Below are 16,668 nucleotides of genomic sequence, written 5' to 3'. Positions count from 1 at the left end.
TATTGGAAGTAGAAATTTGTCATTTTCCTGGAGGAAAGACTGACCTTATATATCTAAGAACCTTTAAAATGTGTATGCATACATACACATACCCCTTTTGACTCAGCATTCTACTACGTGGAATATATCCTAAGATGATAACTAGACAACTCTGAAAAGTGCATGTATAAGAATGTTTATCACTGTTTATTTAAAAAAAAAAAAAAAAACAGTAAGTAACCTAATTGTATATCAGTGGTAGATGGCTGAATTATTTTATCCATATGGTAAAATATTGTATGTCCATTAAAATGATTTCGCTCTGGGGCTCCTGGGTGGCACAGTCAGTTAAGCATCCAACTCTTGGTTTTGGCTCAGGTTGTGAACTCATGGTGGTGAGATCAAGCCCCAGTCGGGCTCCGTGCTCAGCACAGAGTCTGCTTCAGATTCTGTCTTCCTCTCCCCTCTGCCCCTCCCACTCGTGCGTTTTCTCTCTCTCTCTGAAATAAATAAATCTAAAAAAAAAAATGATCTAGATCTGTTCTGACATGGAAGTATATTCATGAGACTATTGCTAGTTTGAAGTAAGTTTTAAAATACACAGTATGGTCACACTTTTGTAAAAAATATACATTTATAAATTTTCATAAGAAAATGTCAGGATACATATCCATAAAAACATTAACTGGTTATTTTTGAATGGGTAATTAAAATGTTTTTTACTTATGAACATTTTCTAACTTTTCTGAAAAGAATGTGTATTAATTGTGAGAGCAAATGGGGGACGACGGAAGCCCTACCCTAGTGCTCCTGATTCCCACTGTGCTTGCTTCTCTCATTGCCCTCACACAGTAAGTACACTCAGGGCCATCATAATGAATTATTTGGGGCCTGGCTCACATTAGAAAATGTTTGATGAGTGACTTATACCAGTAACAGCGATTGAACATTTCTTGTGTTGTAAGTCTTGTTCTAAGCATTTGACATGTTCACTTAATCCTCGTGAGATGGGTAGTGTTATTATCTCTGTTTTACAGGTGAAAGAGGCTGACAGAAGTTAACCAGCTTATGTAAGGCCACACAGCTGTAAGTGGCAGGGTGGGGATTCAACCCATGTAGCCTGGCTTTCACTTAGAGACACAAGATAGAGTGGTGGTTCTGAATTAGATAGCCTATGATCTATCTCTGATTGAGACTACTTGGATTAGTTTCCATGTCTAGGATTCCAGCTAGACAGTTGGGCATCAGTTAATCATGGTCTGAATAAAAAGCAGAATTTGACACTCACAGATCTGAACCAAATACTGGGGAAGTGATCTTGGTCTCTTTGGCATTTTTATAAAAAGCTCAAATCATTTTAGACTGTAAGCTTCTCGTTGAAATTGGTGCCACCCCTTGGGGTTTGGCTTTGTTATATGCTTCCTCCCTCTTCCAGTTATATCCCTTCAAAACTTTAACTTAGAGACCTAAATTTGCAATTAGTTCTTTAACTCTTCTTCCCACTTTTTTTCTCAGTAAGGTTACTTATGGCAAATTCATCAAATTGCATTTTTAAAACCTACCAATCTTCATTTTTGCCATACCTTCTTTTTTTCCTTCATGTTTTCTTTTAAAGTCTTAACATTTCTGAAAGCTACATTCCTATTATCTGGAACTACATTGTTTAATATAGTGGCTACTAGCCACATGCGGCTTTTTAAGTTATAATTAATTAATTAATTAATTAGAATGGGCAAAAATGTAAACAGCACTTCTCCAAAGAAGATATGGGGCTGGTCAGTAAGCACAAGAAAAGATGTTCGACATCATTAGACATTAAGAAGATATAAGTTAAAACCACAATGAGATAACAGCACACACCTATTAGAATGGCTAAAATAGAAAATACTGACAATGCCAAATGCTGAAAAGGATGTGGAACCAACCATATCTCTTGTTCTGGCGGGAATGTAAAATGGTACAGTTATTCAGGTGAACAGTTTTGCAGTTTCTTATAAAGATATACTTAAGGGGTGCCTGGGTCACTCACTTGATTAAGTGTCTGACTTTGGCTCAGGTCATGATCTCGGTGTTCTGGGATTAAGCCCTGTGTGGGGCTTCCTGCTCAGTGAAGTCTGCTTGTCCCTCACTCTCTCCCTCTGTCCCTCCCCCAACTCATGCTCCCTGTCTCTCTAAAAAAATAAAATCTTAAAATATATATATATATATACTTAACATACAACCCAACAGTCAGACTTATATTTACACTAGAGAAATGAAAACTATGTTCACACAAAAACCTGTGCACCAGGATTCACAACAGCTTTATTTGTAATAGCCAGAAAATGGAGACAGCATAAATATCCTTGAACGAGTGAATGGGTGAACAAACTGTGGTATATCCACACAATAGAATACAACTCAGCAATTGAAAGGAATGAACTGTTGATACATGTGGTGAAGCGAATGCCTCAAAATCATTCTGTTAAGTGAGAGAAGAAAATATCAAAAGTTTATATACTTTATGATTCCATACATAAAACATTTTTGAAATAACAAAACTATAATGATGGAAAATAGATCCATGATTGTCAGGGTTAGGATTGGGGTGACTGTAACTTTATAGTCACAGTGTATATAAAGTCATAGGGTAATAGGAGGGGTTTTGGGGGTTGTTGGGACAGTTCTGTATCCTGATTGTGGTGGTAATTATTGTAGAAGGAAGGGAGGAGGGAAGAAGTGAGTGCAAGTAAAACTGGTGAAATCTGAATAAAGTCTGTAGTTCAGTTAATGGTACCAATGTCAATTCCTGGTTTTGCTCATTGTACTATGGTGATGTGATGTAGGATGTTATCTTTGGAGGAAACTGGAGGAAGAGTACACAGGAACTCTCTCTACTACTTTTGCAACTTCTGTGTGAGTCTAAAACAATTTCAAAATTTCAAAAATTGTTTTTACTGAAATAAATTCAGGCTTTATTTTTTTATGTTATATTAGTAATAAAATTAAAATTCAGCTCTTCAGTTACACTAGCCACATTTAAAGGGCTCAGTAGCCTCATGTGGCTAATGGCAACCATATCAGAAGAGACAGAGAATATTTCCATCAACACAGCATGTTTTGTAGGGCAGCTGTGGTCTAAAAGCACATGTCTGTCTTTGGCCAGTGTTCTCTCTTCCTTGACTATTTCAAATTCTAATATCACACTAATACTTGTATTTTCTGTCATGTTACCTTATAAACTGGCTGTTTTGGTTATATCCAAGCTTAGAGAAATACTGCTTTAATTTCTCAAATTTCAGAGAAATAAAATAGTCTTTATGTTAATTTAGGAATTTATCACATGTTTTCATAGGTGTCTGGATATTTAAATTTTCTTTTTCTTTCTTTTTTTTTTTTTAAAGATTTTATTTATTTATTTGAGAGAGAGAGAATGAGAGAGAGAGAGCACGAGAGGGAAAAGGGCAGAGGGAGAAGCAGACCCCCTGCTGAGCAGGGAGCCCGATGCGGGACTCGATCCCAGGACTCCAGGATCATGACCTGAGCCGAAGGCAGTCACTTAACCAACTGAGCCACCCAGGCGCCCTGGATATTTAAATTTTCTAACACTCATGTATTTTGCCTCTGCACCAGTTTTATCTTCTGTATTATCAACTGTATTAGGATATAGTCCTAGTATCTCTCACATAGTTATCCTGATATACTTTCTTAGTAATATCCTTTGTTTTTCTTTCCTTTTATCCTTACTGAAAAGTTCTTTCAAAATCTTGGATTTCTGAAAAGGTGTATAGTTTTTCATTTTTGGTGCTATTTCTTCCCTGTCTTTTGTGCATCTTTTGGAAAGGTAATTCCTTCTATTGCCACGTTCTAGGAGTTTGTCCCATAACACCTAGTTCCTCTTTGACTTCTTTGCATTTTAAGTTAAGAATTACTGGGCACTTCCTTTAGTATGAACTTCTTTCTGCTTCAGCTTCATCCTTCGTGAGATCTAGTTTTAGAGTTTTATATAAGCCACCATCTGAGATTTGAAGGTGAGGAAGTGGAGAATGACACAGTAACTCCAGATCCATTCATATAGCAACAGAGTTAAGACACTGAAGGACAAGAAGAATGGGGGAGGGTGACCCACTGAGGAAAATCACAAAGAGAGAAATAAAGGAATATTGGAATTAAGATTTATATCTTCCTGGGTAGAAAAATCTGATACTATAATGATATCAATGTTTTTTCAAAATAATTCATAAGTTTATTGCAATTGGAATCAAATTCCAATAGCATTTTTCTTAAAACTTGACTATTCAAAAACTCATCTGGAAGACCATCAAAGAACATTTGGAGTATAAAAAAAAAAATCATAATTAGGGATATGGGAAGGAAAACCAGATAGTAAAACTTAGTAAGACAACAGTAATTACAATAGTGGAGGACTGGCATAAAAACAGAGTAATCATTGGATCCAGAGGGCCAGGAAATGTACTCTAGCATAAGAATTCAAAAAAAGAAAGGGTTCTTCATGAATTAATTGTATATGTAGTCATTAAGTCTCTAATACCTAAGTGAGCAAAGGATATGAAGAGACAATGTACCAGAAAAGAAATATAACAAATAAGAAAAAAAAACAGTTTTCTAGGATTGAAGAAATAAAAATGAAAACAATAAAGTTCTGTTTCTCATTAAGGGGGGTAAAGATTTTTATTGTTAAAATGCCATTGCTATTGATGGTGTAGTGAAACTGATGCTCTCCTTTTCAGTCATAATCTCCTTCCTTTCATTGCTTTACTGCATCATTCTTTTATTTTTAAAGAAAAATAAAAGTTTATTATACAAAACTGAGGCCTTCATATTTCATAGTTCACTAAGGCTAAAGAAAGACTAGGTATTTTTTAAAATCATTCACAAAAATTTCACTTTCACTAGCCCTCATCCCAACTATTAAAAAATGGCCTGACCAAATGTTATCAAAACAAACACTATAAATAACACCAAGTCCTTTAAAGACAACTATCCCATATGTTATTTCTTGGCATAGGTGATCTTCATGGCATGGGGACGGTGTGATTTTAAATCGCTGTAAAGCATCCCTGGCAGCTCCAGCCTATCCGTCATTTTCAAATTCAACAAAAGCAATGTCATGACTCCCAGGTACCAAACATACTTCCTTGAAGCCAAGAAACTGATTAAACAGCATGGATAACATCATCTCATTAGTCTCTTCTGGTAAACTATTGAGGAATAAAATATAGTTTGGAGGGTAATCAGGGACCTGAGGATTTGGTGTTGAATTTCCTTGGGTATTTGCTGCATTTGGTGTTCCCTGACCAGGCTTTTTGTTTGCAGTGGTCGCAGCCTGTTCCGCAGTTTTCACTTTTTTCTTTTCCTTCTTTTCTTTGTCAGCAAAAGTGCCACGCATTTTAGATATTATATCAGAATCTGTTTTTGCATACTGGATTCACATTGGTTGACCATAAAATGGAAATCCTTGTAACTGTCTCAAGGCATTTGTGGATGAGCCCAGTTCCTTAAAAATAACAAAGGCTTGCCCCCTCATCTTCATGGTCTTTAAAACTACAGATCTACAACGTGGCCAAACTGAGAAAACAGGGCAAAACAGGGATCTCTTCAATTCTTCTTTTTTAATTTTGTTATTCATATTGTTGATGTAAGTTGTATGACTTGGTCTGCTATCCATGTTATCCTGTTCAGATTGCCTGAGGCCTACGCTGGTTCCCCATGAACTGATTACTGCATCATTCTTGATTTAGTAGTATCGCACACCTATCCTTCAGCAAATCCTACTGGCTCTACCTTTGACATATATACAGTATCTAAACTTCTCCATTATTACTATCCTGGTCCGAGCCCCCAAGCCTTGCCCGATTTATTGCAGTAGCCCCTAATTTGCTTCTCTGCTTTTTATCTTGATCCTTCACAGTCTCTTCTGAACACAGCAGCCGGAATTACCAGTTTAAAATGTAAGTCTGATCATGTCATTCCTCTGCTCAGTAGCCATCAGTTATTTCCCAGCTCACTCAGGATAAAGCCAAATTCATCGTAAATCTACAGATCCTGCATGATTTAAACTCCCACCTTTCCTTTCTGACCTCACCTCCCACACTGCCCCACTTGCTTTCTCTGTTCCAGTCACTTTAGCCTCCTTGTCTTTCTTATAATACATCAAGCATGCTCCCACCTCAGGGCCTTTCCACCTATGGTTATTGTGCCTGAGATGATTTAGCCCAAAATACCTCCTCAGCCTGTTCCCTTTATTCTTTCAGGTCTGTGTTCAAATATCAGGGAGATCTTCCCCAACACCCCCCCCCCCTTTTTTAAGGTTTTATTTATTTGACAGAGACATAGTGAAAGAAGGAACACAAGCAGGGGGAGTGGGAGAGGGAAAAGCAGGCTTCCCGCAGAGCAAGGAGCCCAACGCAGGCCTCCATCCCAGGAGCCTGGGATCATGACCTGAGCCAAAGGCAGACGCTTAACGACTGAGCCACCCAGACGCCCCCCCCGACCCCCCTTTGTAACACAGTCCCTCTCATTCTTTCTGAACCCCTGCCCTGCTTGATTTTTCTCCATAGCACATGTCACCATCTAAGTTATATGTTTACATGCATGTTGTTTTTCTTAATCCAACTAGATTATCAGCTCAATAAGAACAGAGACTTTATTTTATTCACTGCTGTATCCTTAGCACTTAACAAGTGCCTGGCACATAGTAGGCACTCAGTATTTCTTGAGTGAGTAGATTGAACCTTTTTAGAAAGCAACTACAGCATGGTTTAAAAGCCTTTTTTTTTTAAGTAAGAGGATGATTAAGTAAATTCTATCCACTTGGTAACGAGAGAGCTCTGCATGTGGTAGTATCTGAGAGGATAGGATCAAGAGCAGTAATGACAGTTGTTTCTCTTAGATAGTAAGAAAAGAGAAGATGATGGGAGAATAATTTCCAAGTATAGAGGAAATTGTAGAATCAAGAACAAGCGCTATATGTTAGCAACTTTTGAGATTAGGTTGATGGAAGCAAAAGTTTGGTGCAGGGTAGTAGCACAAAATAAGGTTGTAGATGGATGGGAACAGATGTTGAAAGTCTTGAAAATAAGTCAAAGGAGGTAGGATGCATGGTATCTAATGGAGATCAGCGGTGTGAATTCTTGAACTGTGAGGGCTTAAAAAAAAACTGTGAATCTAAGCTTGGTGTTATGTAAGGTAGCAAGGAGGGTAGAGTAAGAAATACCAACTGGGAGGCAGTTGTAACAAGGCAAAGTTAAGGTAATAATACTCCAGGTAGTAAGAAGTGTAGGGTGTGATGATATAAAGACATGAATCAAAGATAAGCAGTAATGTGGCAAAGAATAAGGCTTGGTGACTAACTGCATATGGGATGCAAAAGAGGAAATAAAAGGTTCTCTCAGGATTAAGAAATCATTTTTAAAATTGTTTTCTTTTTTCATTACAGGTTTCTCATTCACAAAAAAATGGATCATTTAATTCTTTGGAGGACTCAGTTATCACAGTACTTCTATACTGCCAACTGAGATTTGTGACAGTAAATTAATGACAATAAATTTCTGCATCAAAGAACTGCTGAAGAACTAAGAGAGGATTTTATATTATAAAAATCCTACAGTATCATGATATTACTAAATAAAACCTAAAGAGCACGATTATTAAATTATTAGACTTTCTAATACAAGCACACATGTGCAATAGCTACTGTATCCTGACAGTCACCAAACCTCAAATTTAAATGGTTTTTCTTTGTGGGAAAGGTCATTATATTTGCAAGAAACCACTGAACTTTGTCATCAAGTATATTTTCAGCAGAGTGTAAGTTAGGAGAATTTACTTGAAATAAGTTCTAGAAAATTCCAATTCACATCACTGAGTGGATTTGATATTATGGCAGCAACTTACAGACTTGTGGTCAGTACTGTGAACCACTACAGCAGTGTGGTGATAGACCGGCGTTTTGAGCAAGCTATACATTATTGCACTGGAACCTGCCACACCTTTACACATGGAGTTGACTGCATTGTGGTACATCATAGTGTTTGTGCAGACCTCTTGCACATCCCTGTGTCTCAGTTCAAAGATGCGGATCTGGACTCTATGTTTCTACCCCATGAAAATGGGTTTTCCTCAGCTGAGGGTGACTATCACCAGCAGGCCCTAACAGGCATACCCAGGGTTAAGAAAGGGTCTACCTTTCAGAACACCTGTAACTTAAAGGACATTGCAGGAGAAGCAATCAGTTTTGCCAGCGGGAAAATAAAAGAATTTTCCTTTGAAAAGCTCAAAAACTCTAACCATGCAGCCTACAAAAAGGGAAGAAAAGTTAAGTCTGACTCATTTAATAGGAGGTCAGTTGATTTTGACTTGCTCTGTGGCCATTATAACAATGATGGGAGCTCCCCATCCTTTGGTTTACTCCGGAGTGCCTCAGTTGAGGAAAAATCTTTGTCCCATAGAAACTCGCTTGATACAAACCTAACTTCAGTGCTTCTTCACAACTTCTCTGAAGAAGACTTGGTTACTCAGATTTTGGAAAAACATAAAATAGATAATTTTTCTTCTGGAACAGACATAAAAATGTGCTTGGACATCTTGCTGAAATGCTCTGAGGATTTGAAAAAATGTACAGATATCATAAAACAATGCATAAAGAAAAAGTCAGGGAGTAGCATTAATGAAGGAAATGGCAATGATGCAATTTCTAGCTCTGATACTGTCTATGTGAATGTAATGACCAGGTTAGCATCCTATCTGAAAAAGCTACCATTTGAATTCATGCAGCCTGGGAATAATGAGGCTATAGATTTAACAGAACTGGTCAGTAATATACCCAGTTTACATCTGACTCCCTTTCTCCCAGTATTTGGCACTGAACAGCCGCCTAAATATGAAGATGTTGTCCAGCTCTCAGCCCCTGACTCTGGACAGTTTCAAACTATAGCACTGCAAAATGACAAACACAGTTCTAGGAAAACAGACCCAGTAAAATCCATTCCAAACAACTCTACAAATCCCTTATATAACCCTGAGATAAATGATCCCAGAACTCTAAAAGATGCCCAGCTTCAATCACAGTCATTAGCCATGAACTCTTTAGAAAATGTTTCTTCTGGTGACCTAATGGAAACCCTTTATATTGAAGAAGAGTCAGATGGAAAGAAAGCATTAGATAAAGGACAAATGACAGAGAATGGACCCGGTCAGAAGTTGTTAAAGGTAAATGAAGATAGAGCAGGATTTTCAGACTCTGGTACTCCTCTTAAAAAATGTCCTGCCTCAGTACAAAATGGAAGTGGTAAGATATTTGAGAAACCAATTGTTAACCTACCTGAGGAAGATCTTAAATCAAAAGTTCCTAAAGTTGAAGAGGGAGACCACAGAGATTTTATGAATTCTAACAGTCAGGAAGAGATAGATAAATTGTTAATGGATTTGGAATCATTTTCACAGAAAATGGAGACCTCTCTAAGGGAGCCACTTGCCAAAGGTAAAAACTCTAACTCTGTAAATAGTCATAGTCCGTTGACTGGTCAGCTTCCTGTAGATCTTGAGCCTAAGTCTAAACTCTCTTCACCCACCGAAAAAGTCTCCCCTTCTTGTCTAACAAGGATTATTGAAACCAATGGACACAAAATAGAGGAAGAGGATCGAGTCCTCTTACTGCGAATTCTAGAAAGCATTGAAGACTTTGCTCAAGAACTGGTTGAATGCAAATCAGGCAGAGGGAGCCTATCACAAGAAAAGGAAATGATGCAGATTCTACAGGAAACCTTGACAACTTCCTCCCAAGCCAATTTATCAGTCTGTAGAAGTCCTATTGGTGATAAAGCCAAAGATACTACTTCAGTGGTTTTGATTCAGCAGACTCCAGAGGTGATCAAGGTAAGACCCAACAATCTTGAGTCCTAAGAAGTATCCAAAGAAATGTTTTAATGTGTGCAAAACTTATAATGAAGAGCTATTTCTGTTGGTCATTTTATGTTCTACTAAAGTTCCTGCCTTAGACTTTTTTTCACTCAGTTCAGTGAAAAAAACTAAAAAGCAAGGGCTTTAGAGTCAGGCAGACTGGTTTCAACTGCCCTCCTCACATGTTTTATCTTCTTGCTAGTTCTGTGACCAGAGGAAAGTTACTTAGCCTTAATATCCTCATCTATATAATGGAAATAATAAGGATCAAGATAACTTATGTGAAATGCAAGCAAGGTACCTTACACAATTAGGCATTTAATATTAGCCTCATCGTCCCCAGTCAATCAGTAGACCAGTCATTAATACATGCATGTTTAAACTATAAGGTGCAATGTGGGGTACAAAAAAAGAGAGGACATGATTTCTTAAAGACCTTAAAATCTAGTTGGGGAAACAAAACTAACATACCAGAAGCAGTTCATGAACGTGTAGGCCCTTCTATGAAAGTATTTTTAGCACAATAGGGTCTTCAAAGAAGGTAAAGACTAGAGTGTATGAGATTTGCTTCTTCACGCAAGTGGGAATAAATACCAATCTAGGGTCATAGGATAGTAGTATTTTCAAAAGGCTTTGACTCTGCCCTGCTACTGATAGTTTTGCCTTAATCCCAGAAAGGCAGTTATCTTCCCACTTGGGTGTATGTCTTAGCACGATAGTTATTTCTTGTTCATTTTATATCTCTAACATGGGTTGGCGACAGGCTCTGCTCCACCTCACTCAGGGGCTCAGGGTGATAAGTGCTCCGTGTTTCTACAACTGCCCCATTGCTCCATCTGGAATATGGCTTATGAATTCACCAAGGAAGGGAAAGTAAGAGATGTTGCTTTTCCCACCATAAGATGCTGCCTTATTCCCACCTGGGACACACTTCTTCGCACTCACAGTCCAGTGATTCCAGCCCCAAAGCTAAGGAGCATAGGGAAGCACATAGAATATACTTGGTGAGCACTGTCTCTACCACATGAATGATGTACCATATATGTCAACATGTATGAATTCAAACATAAAGCCAATTAACAAAACAAGTTGTAAAATGATATGAATTATTTAGAGATATGTACATTGTGCAAAAAGTATGAAGAAATACATGGATACACCAAATATAATGTCCAGAACAATGATTAATCCCCAGGGAAAGAAGAGAGGTAGAACTGAGGAAGGATGTACAGGGGACCTCAGTAGTGTTAGTCATTAGTAATTTCATAATCTGGTGGTCGATCATAAGTATTTTTCATATTATTTTTATGCCTTTTTGTATCTTTAATATAGTAAGTTTTTTAAAAATTGGATATTAAAATGGCATATATGTGGGCAAGTTAAAAAGTAAGTTAGTGTTAATATTAACATACTCATTAATATTTTCATTTAAGTAGAAAAAAAGGTATATTGTGATCAGATGAATAATTTTTACATTGTATTTATTTTGTGGCTATGCTGTGCACATTTTTAGTTACCAGTGACAAGTACTTAGGTTTAAAACTATACATACTTCAGGTTACAAAATGATGATTTGGGTCTAAATATTCTCAAACATTCACTGAGCATTTCTGTGAGTCTCCTCATTCATTGATTCACAGTTGGTAATAACTTTAGTTAATTTGGTCAATACTGGGGGCAAGAAACTGGAAATTAGTTACAAAAATTTAAAAAATGCTTTCATGTACACAGGCAATACTGATGTGCTTAATATTTTATAAAGAAAATACAATACAGCAATCTCAAAATGTAATAACATAAGAACTAACTGTTCTTGTGAACTAAGGCATGCTAAGACATTAAATGTATTATCTCACTATTTTCCCCTCAATAACCTGTCTGCTCATTACAAAAAAAAATGTTCACCTTTTCTGCTGACCTATTCCAATGTCTAACAACCATTATAAGCAGAAACTTACTGTAATACAGTGTTTTGAATTTTATTTGACCCTCCTCCCCCATTATCTTCTCTGAAAAAAGGGGGGAAAATTCTTCTAAAGGAAATGAGCTACAGAAAGTAGAAAATGTGAGCCTGAGGCCAAGAGTAAATCCTTTGCAGCATCTCTCCTATGTCCCTGGCTAACAGCTTATGAGCATGTCCCCCCTCTAACCTTCCCAATCTAAGTATGCCCAACTAAAAATCCCACACTGGGCTCTATTGCTTTCCAATTTTTTGATAAGTATGGACTGAGATCAAAATCTTATTAAAAGACTCGCCCATAGAGATGGGAACCCTCTTACACTGTTGGTGGGAATGCAAACTGATGCAGCCACTCTGGAAAACAATATGGAGATTCCTCAAAAAGTTAAAAACAGAACTACCCAGGAATTGCACTACCAAGTATTTATCCAAAGGATACAAAACAAGTGATTCAAAAGGGCACATGCACCCTAACGTTTATAGCAGCAATGTCCACAATAGCTGAAATATGGAAAGAGCCCAGATGTCCATTGACAGATGAATGGATAAAGAAGAAGTGGTATATATATGTAATGGAATTCTATTCAGCCATCAAAAAGAATGAAATCTTGCCATTTGCAATGACGTGGATGGAACTAGAGGGAATTATGCTAAGCAAAATAAGTCAGAGAAAGACAAATACCGTATGATTTCACTCATGTGGAATTTAAGAAACAAAATAGATGAACATAGGGGAAGGGAAGGAAAAATAAAGTAAGATGAAAACAGAGAAGGAGGCAAACCATAAGAGACTCTTAACTCTAAGAAACAAACTGAGGGTTGCTGGAGGGGAGGTAGGTGGAGGATGGGGTAACTGAGTAAAGGGCATTAAAGAGTGCACTTGATGTAATGAGCACTGGGTGTTATATGCAACTGATGAACCATTAAATCCTACTCCTGAAACTAATAATATAGTATATGTTAACTAAATTGAATTTATTTTTTTAAATAATTTTTTTATTTATTTGAGAGAGAGAGAGCAACAGAGATAGGGAGAGAGAGCATGAGCGGGGAGGGGAGGGAGAAGCAGGCTCCCTGCTTAGCAGGGAGCCTGATGCGGGGCTCGATCCCAGGACCCTGGGATCATGACCTGAGCCAAAGGCAGACACTTAACCAACTGAGCCACCCAGGTGCCCCGACTAAATTGAATTTAAACACAAAATTAAAAAAAAGACTCTCCCATCACTCTTTGAAATAAGTCCCTTTATCATAGAATAGAATAAAATTTTTTTAATATCATAGAATAGAATAAAACTTTTTTTTTTTAAAGATTTTATTTATTTATTTGACCAGAGAGAGCACAGCAAGAGAGGAAACACAAGCAAGGGGAGTGGAAGAGGGATAAGCAGGCTTCCTGCGGAGCAGGGAGCCCAATGCAGGGCTTGATCCCAGGACCCTGAGATCATGACCTGAGCCGAAGGCAGATGCTTAATGACTGAGCCACCCAGGAGCCCCTAGAATAAAATTTTTTAAATAGAACAAAATTTTTTAAATTTTTTTACCCAGCGCCCCAGAAAAGAAGAAAATTTGATGAGATTTCTTCTTGATAAAAGTTGAAAAAATAATTTCTGAAAAGCCAGTTTAAAGAGAAAGGTAATATAAAATGTTTAATTCCTGAAGATACTTAATGCAAGAAAATAAAACCATTTTTCTTGACTCAGTTGCCTTCCTGCTTATTCTTTTTTTTTTTTTTTTTTATCTTTCTTTACTTCTTATGAAATATTTTAAATCAGGAGTTGGCAGATGTTTTCTACAAGGGCCAGATGTCAATATCTAAGGCTTTGCAAGGTCATGAGTTCTCTGTCACATAGTCTTCTTTGTATTTTTTTTTTAAACAATGCTTTAATAATGTAAAACTAGGGGCACCTGGTTGGTTAAGCGTCTGCCTTCGGCTCAGGTCATGATCCCAGGGTCCTGGGATCGAGCCCCACATCAAGCTCCCTGCTCAGCGGGGAGCCTGTTTCTCCCTTTCCCTCTGCTGCTCCCCCTGTTTGTGCTCTCTCTCTCTCTTTCAAATAAATAAATAAAATCTTAAAAAAAGAAAAAATATAAAACTATTCTTAGCCCCAAGTCTTAAAAAAAAGGCAGTGGTCCACATTTGGCCCACAGAGTTTATTTTATCAATCCCTGTTTTAAATAGAAAAGTATAGTGAATGACAGAAAAAGCACTCCTTATTACCTACCACATAGCTTTGTCAAATATTAACATTTTATCATATTTGCTTCAGATCTTTATTTAGTATTTTTTAATTATCATTATCAGTTTTTTTTTACATTAGATGTAAATGGTTTTTTTTTAATTTTATTATGTTATGTTAGTCACCATACAATACATCATTAGTTTTTGATGAAGTGATCCACGATCCATTGTTTTCGTATAACACCCAGTGCTCCATGCAGTACGTGCCCTCCTTAATACCCATCACCAGGCTAACCAATCCCCCCTCCCCCCTCCCCTCTAAAACCCTGTTTGTTTCTCAGAGTCCGTAGTCTCTCATGGTTCATCTCTCCCTCCAATTCCACCCCCCCATTTTTCCCTTCCTTCTCCTAATGTCCTCCATGTTATTCCTTATGTTCCACAAATAAGTGAAACCATATGATAATTGACTTTCTCTACTTGACTTATTTCACTTAGCATAATCTCCTCCAGTCTCATCCATGTTGATGTAAAAGTTGGGTTTCATCTTTTCTGATGGCTGAGTAATATTCCATTGTATATATGGACCACATCTTCTTTATCCATTCATCTGTTGAAGGGCATCTCGGCTCTTTCCACAGTTTGGCTATTGCGGACATTGCTGCTATGAACATTGGGGTGCATATGGCCCTTCTTTTCACTACATCTGTGTCTTTGGGGTAAATATCCAGGAGTGCAATTGCTGGGTCATAGGGTAGCTCTATTTTTAAATTTTTGAGGAATCTCCACACTGTTTTCCAAAGTGACTGTACCAACTTGCATTCCCACCAACAGTGTAAGAGGGTTCCCCTTTCTCCACGACCTCTCCAACATTTGTTGTTTCTTTCCCTGTCAATTTCTGCCATTCTAACTGGTGTAAGGTGGTATCTCAGTGTGGTTTTGATTTGAATTTCCCTGATGGCTAATGATGATGAACATTTTTTCATGTGTCTGTTAGCCATTCGTATGTCTTCTTTGGAGAAGTGTTTGTTCATGTCTTCTGCCCATTTTTTGACTTGATTATTTGTTTTTTGGGTGTTGAGTTTGAGAAGTTTCTTTATGGATCTTGGATACCAGCCCTTTATCTGTATTGTCATTTGCAAATATCTTCTCCCAATCTGCGGGTTGCCTCTTGTTTTGTTGACTGTTTCCTTTGCTGTGCAGAAGCTTTTTATCTTGATGAAGTCCCAAAAGTTCATTTTTGCTTCTGTTTCACTAGCCTTTGGAAATGAATCTTGAAAGAAGTTGCTGTGGCCGATGTCGAAGAGGTTACTACCTATGTTCTCCTCTAGGATTTTGATGGATTCCTATCTCACATTGAGGTCTTTCATCCATTTTGAGTTTATCTTTGTGTATGGTGTTAGAGAATGGTTGAGTTTTATTCTTCTGTATATAGCTGTCCAATTTTCCCAGCACCATTTATTGAAGAGACTGTCTTTTTTCCATTGCATGTTTTTTTCTGCTTTGTCAAAGATTATTTGACCATAGAGTTGAGGGTCCATATCTGGGCTCTCTATTCTGTTCCATTGGTCTGTATGTCTGTTTTTGTGCCAGTACCATGTTGTCTTGGTGATCACTGCTTTGTAATATAGCTTGAAATCGGGCAACGTGATGCCCCCAGCTTTGTTTTTCTTTTTCAACATTTCCTTGGCGATTCGGGGTCTTTTCTGATTCCATACAAATTTTAGGATTGTTTGTTCCAGCACTTTGAAAAATGTCATTGGAGGGCGCCTGGGTGGCTCAGTCGGTTAAGCGACTGCCTTCGGCTCAGGTCATGATCCCGGGGTCCTGGGATCGGGTCCCGCATCGGGCTCCCTGCTCTGCGGGGAGCCTGCTTCTCCCTCTCCCACTCACCCTGCTTGTGTTCCCTCTCTCGCTGTGTCTCTCTCTGTCAAATAAATAAATAAATAATCTTTAAAAAAAAAATGTCATTGGAATTTTGATCGGGATGACATTGAAGGTATAGATTGCTCTGAGTAGCATAGACATTTTAACAATGTTTATTCTTCCGATCCATGAGCATGGAATGCTTTTCCATCTTTTTGTGTCTTCAGTTTCTTTCATGAGTGTTCTGTAGTTCCTAGAGTATAGATCCTTTACCTCTTCGGTTAGGTTTATTCCGAGGTATCTTATGGTTTTTGGTGCTATTGTAAATGGAATCGTTTCTCTAATTTCTCTTTCTACAGTTGCATTGTTAGTGTATAAGAAAGCAGCTGATTTCTGTGCATTGATTTTGTATCCTGCCACATTACTGAATTGCTGTATGAGTTCTAGTAATTTGGGGGATGGAGTCTTTTGGATTTCCCACATAAAGTATCCTGACATCTGCAAAGAGAGAGAGTTTGACTTCTTCTTTGCCAACTTGAATACCTTTTATTTCTTTTTGTTGTCTGATTGCTGTTGCTAGGACTTCTAGTACTATGTTGAACAATAGTGGCCAGAGTGGGCATCCTTGTTGTGTTCCTGATCTTAAGGGAAAGGCTCTTAGCTTTTCCCCATTGAGGATACTTGCTGTGGGTTTTTCATAGATGAATTTTGTGAACTTGAGGAATGTTCCCTCTATCCCTATACTCTGAAGAGTTTTAATTAGGAAAGGATGCTGTATTTTGTCAAA

General features: G+C 37.8%; 1 protein-coding gene and 1 pseudogene across 7 annotated transcripts in view; one reads left to right on the top strand and one right to left on the bottom strand.

Annotated features, from left to right (window-relative positions):
• Positions 1-16,668, top strand: part of PPP2R3A (protein phosphatase 2 regulatory subunit B''alpha) — a 214,520-nt gene that overhangs the window by 45,669 nt on the left and 152,183 nt on the right. For 4 of the 7 annotated variants that reach the window (XM_064587447.1, XM_064587445.1, XM_054504409.1 and 1 more), the window contains one exon: positions 7,418-9,855. In XM_064587447.1, the coding sequence (XP_064443517.1) occupies positions 7,861-9,855 (1,995 nt within the window). In that variant the 5' untranslated portion in view covers positions 7,418-7,860. Of the gene's footprint in view, positions 1-5,076; positions 5,101-5,890; positions 5,931-7,417; positions 9,856-16,668 lie in introns of those variants that run through there. The other 3 variants (XM_054504406.2, XM_045903725.3, XM_045903724.3) reach the window with 2 other exon arrangements.
• LOC123863799 (U2 small nuclear ribonucleoprotein B''-like) lies at positions 4,774-5,662 on the bottom strand (annotated as a pseudogene).

The sequence above is a fragment of the Mirounga angustirostris genome, unplaced genomic scaffold (assembly GCF_029215605.1).
Source record: "Mirounga angustirostris isolate CCGP_5_RB_7025 unplaced genomic scaffold, mMirAng1.0.hap1 SCAF_1, whole genome shotgun sequence".
Classification (NCBI taxonomy): Eukaryota; Metazoa; Chordata; class Mammalia; order Carnivora; family Phocidae; genus Mirounga; species Mirounga angustirostris.
The sequence above is the reverse complement of the archived record's forward strand: the minus strand, read 5'-3'. Positions and strand labels throughout refer to the sequence as shown.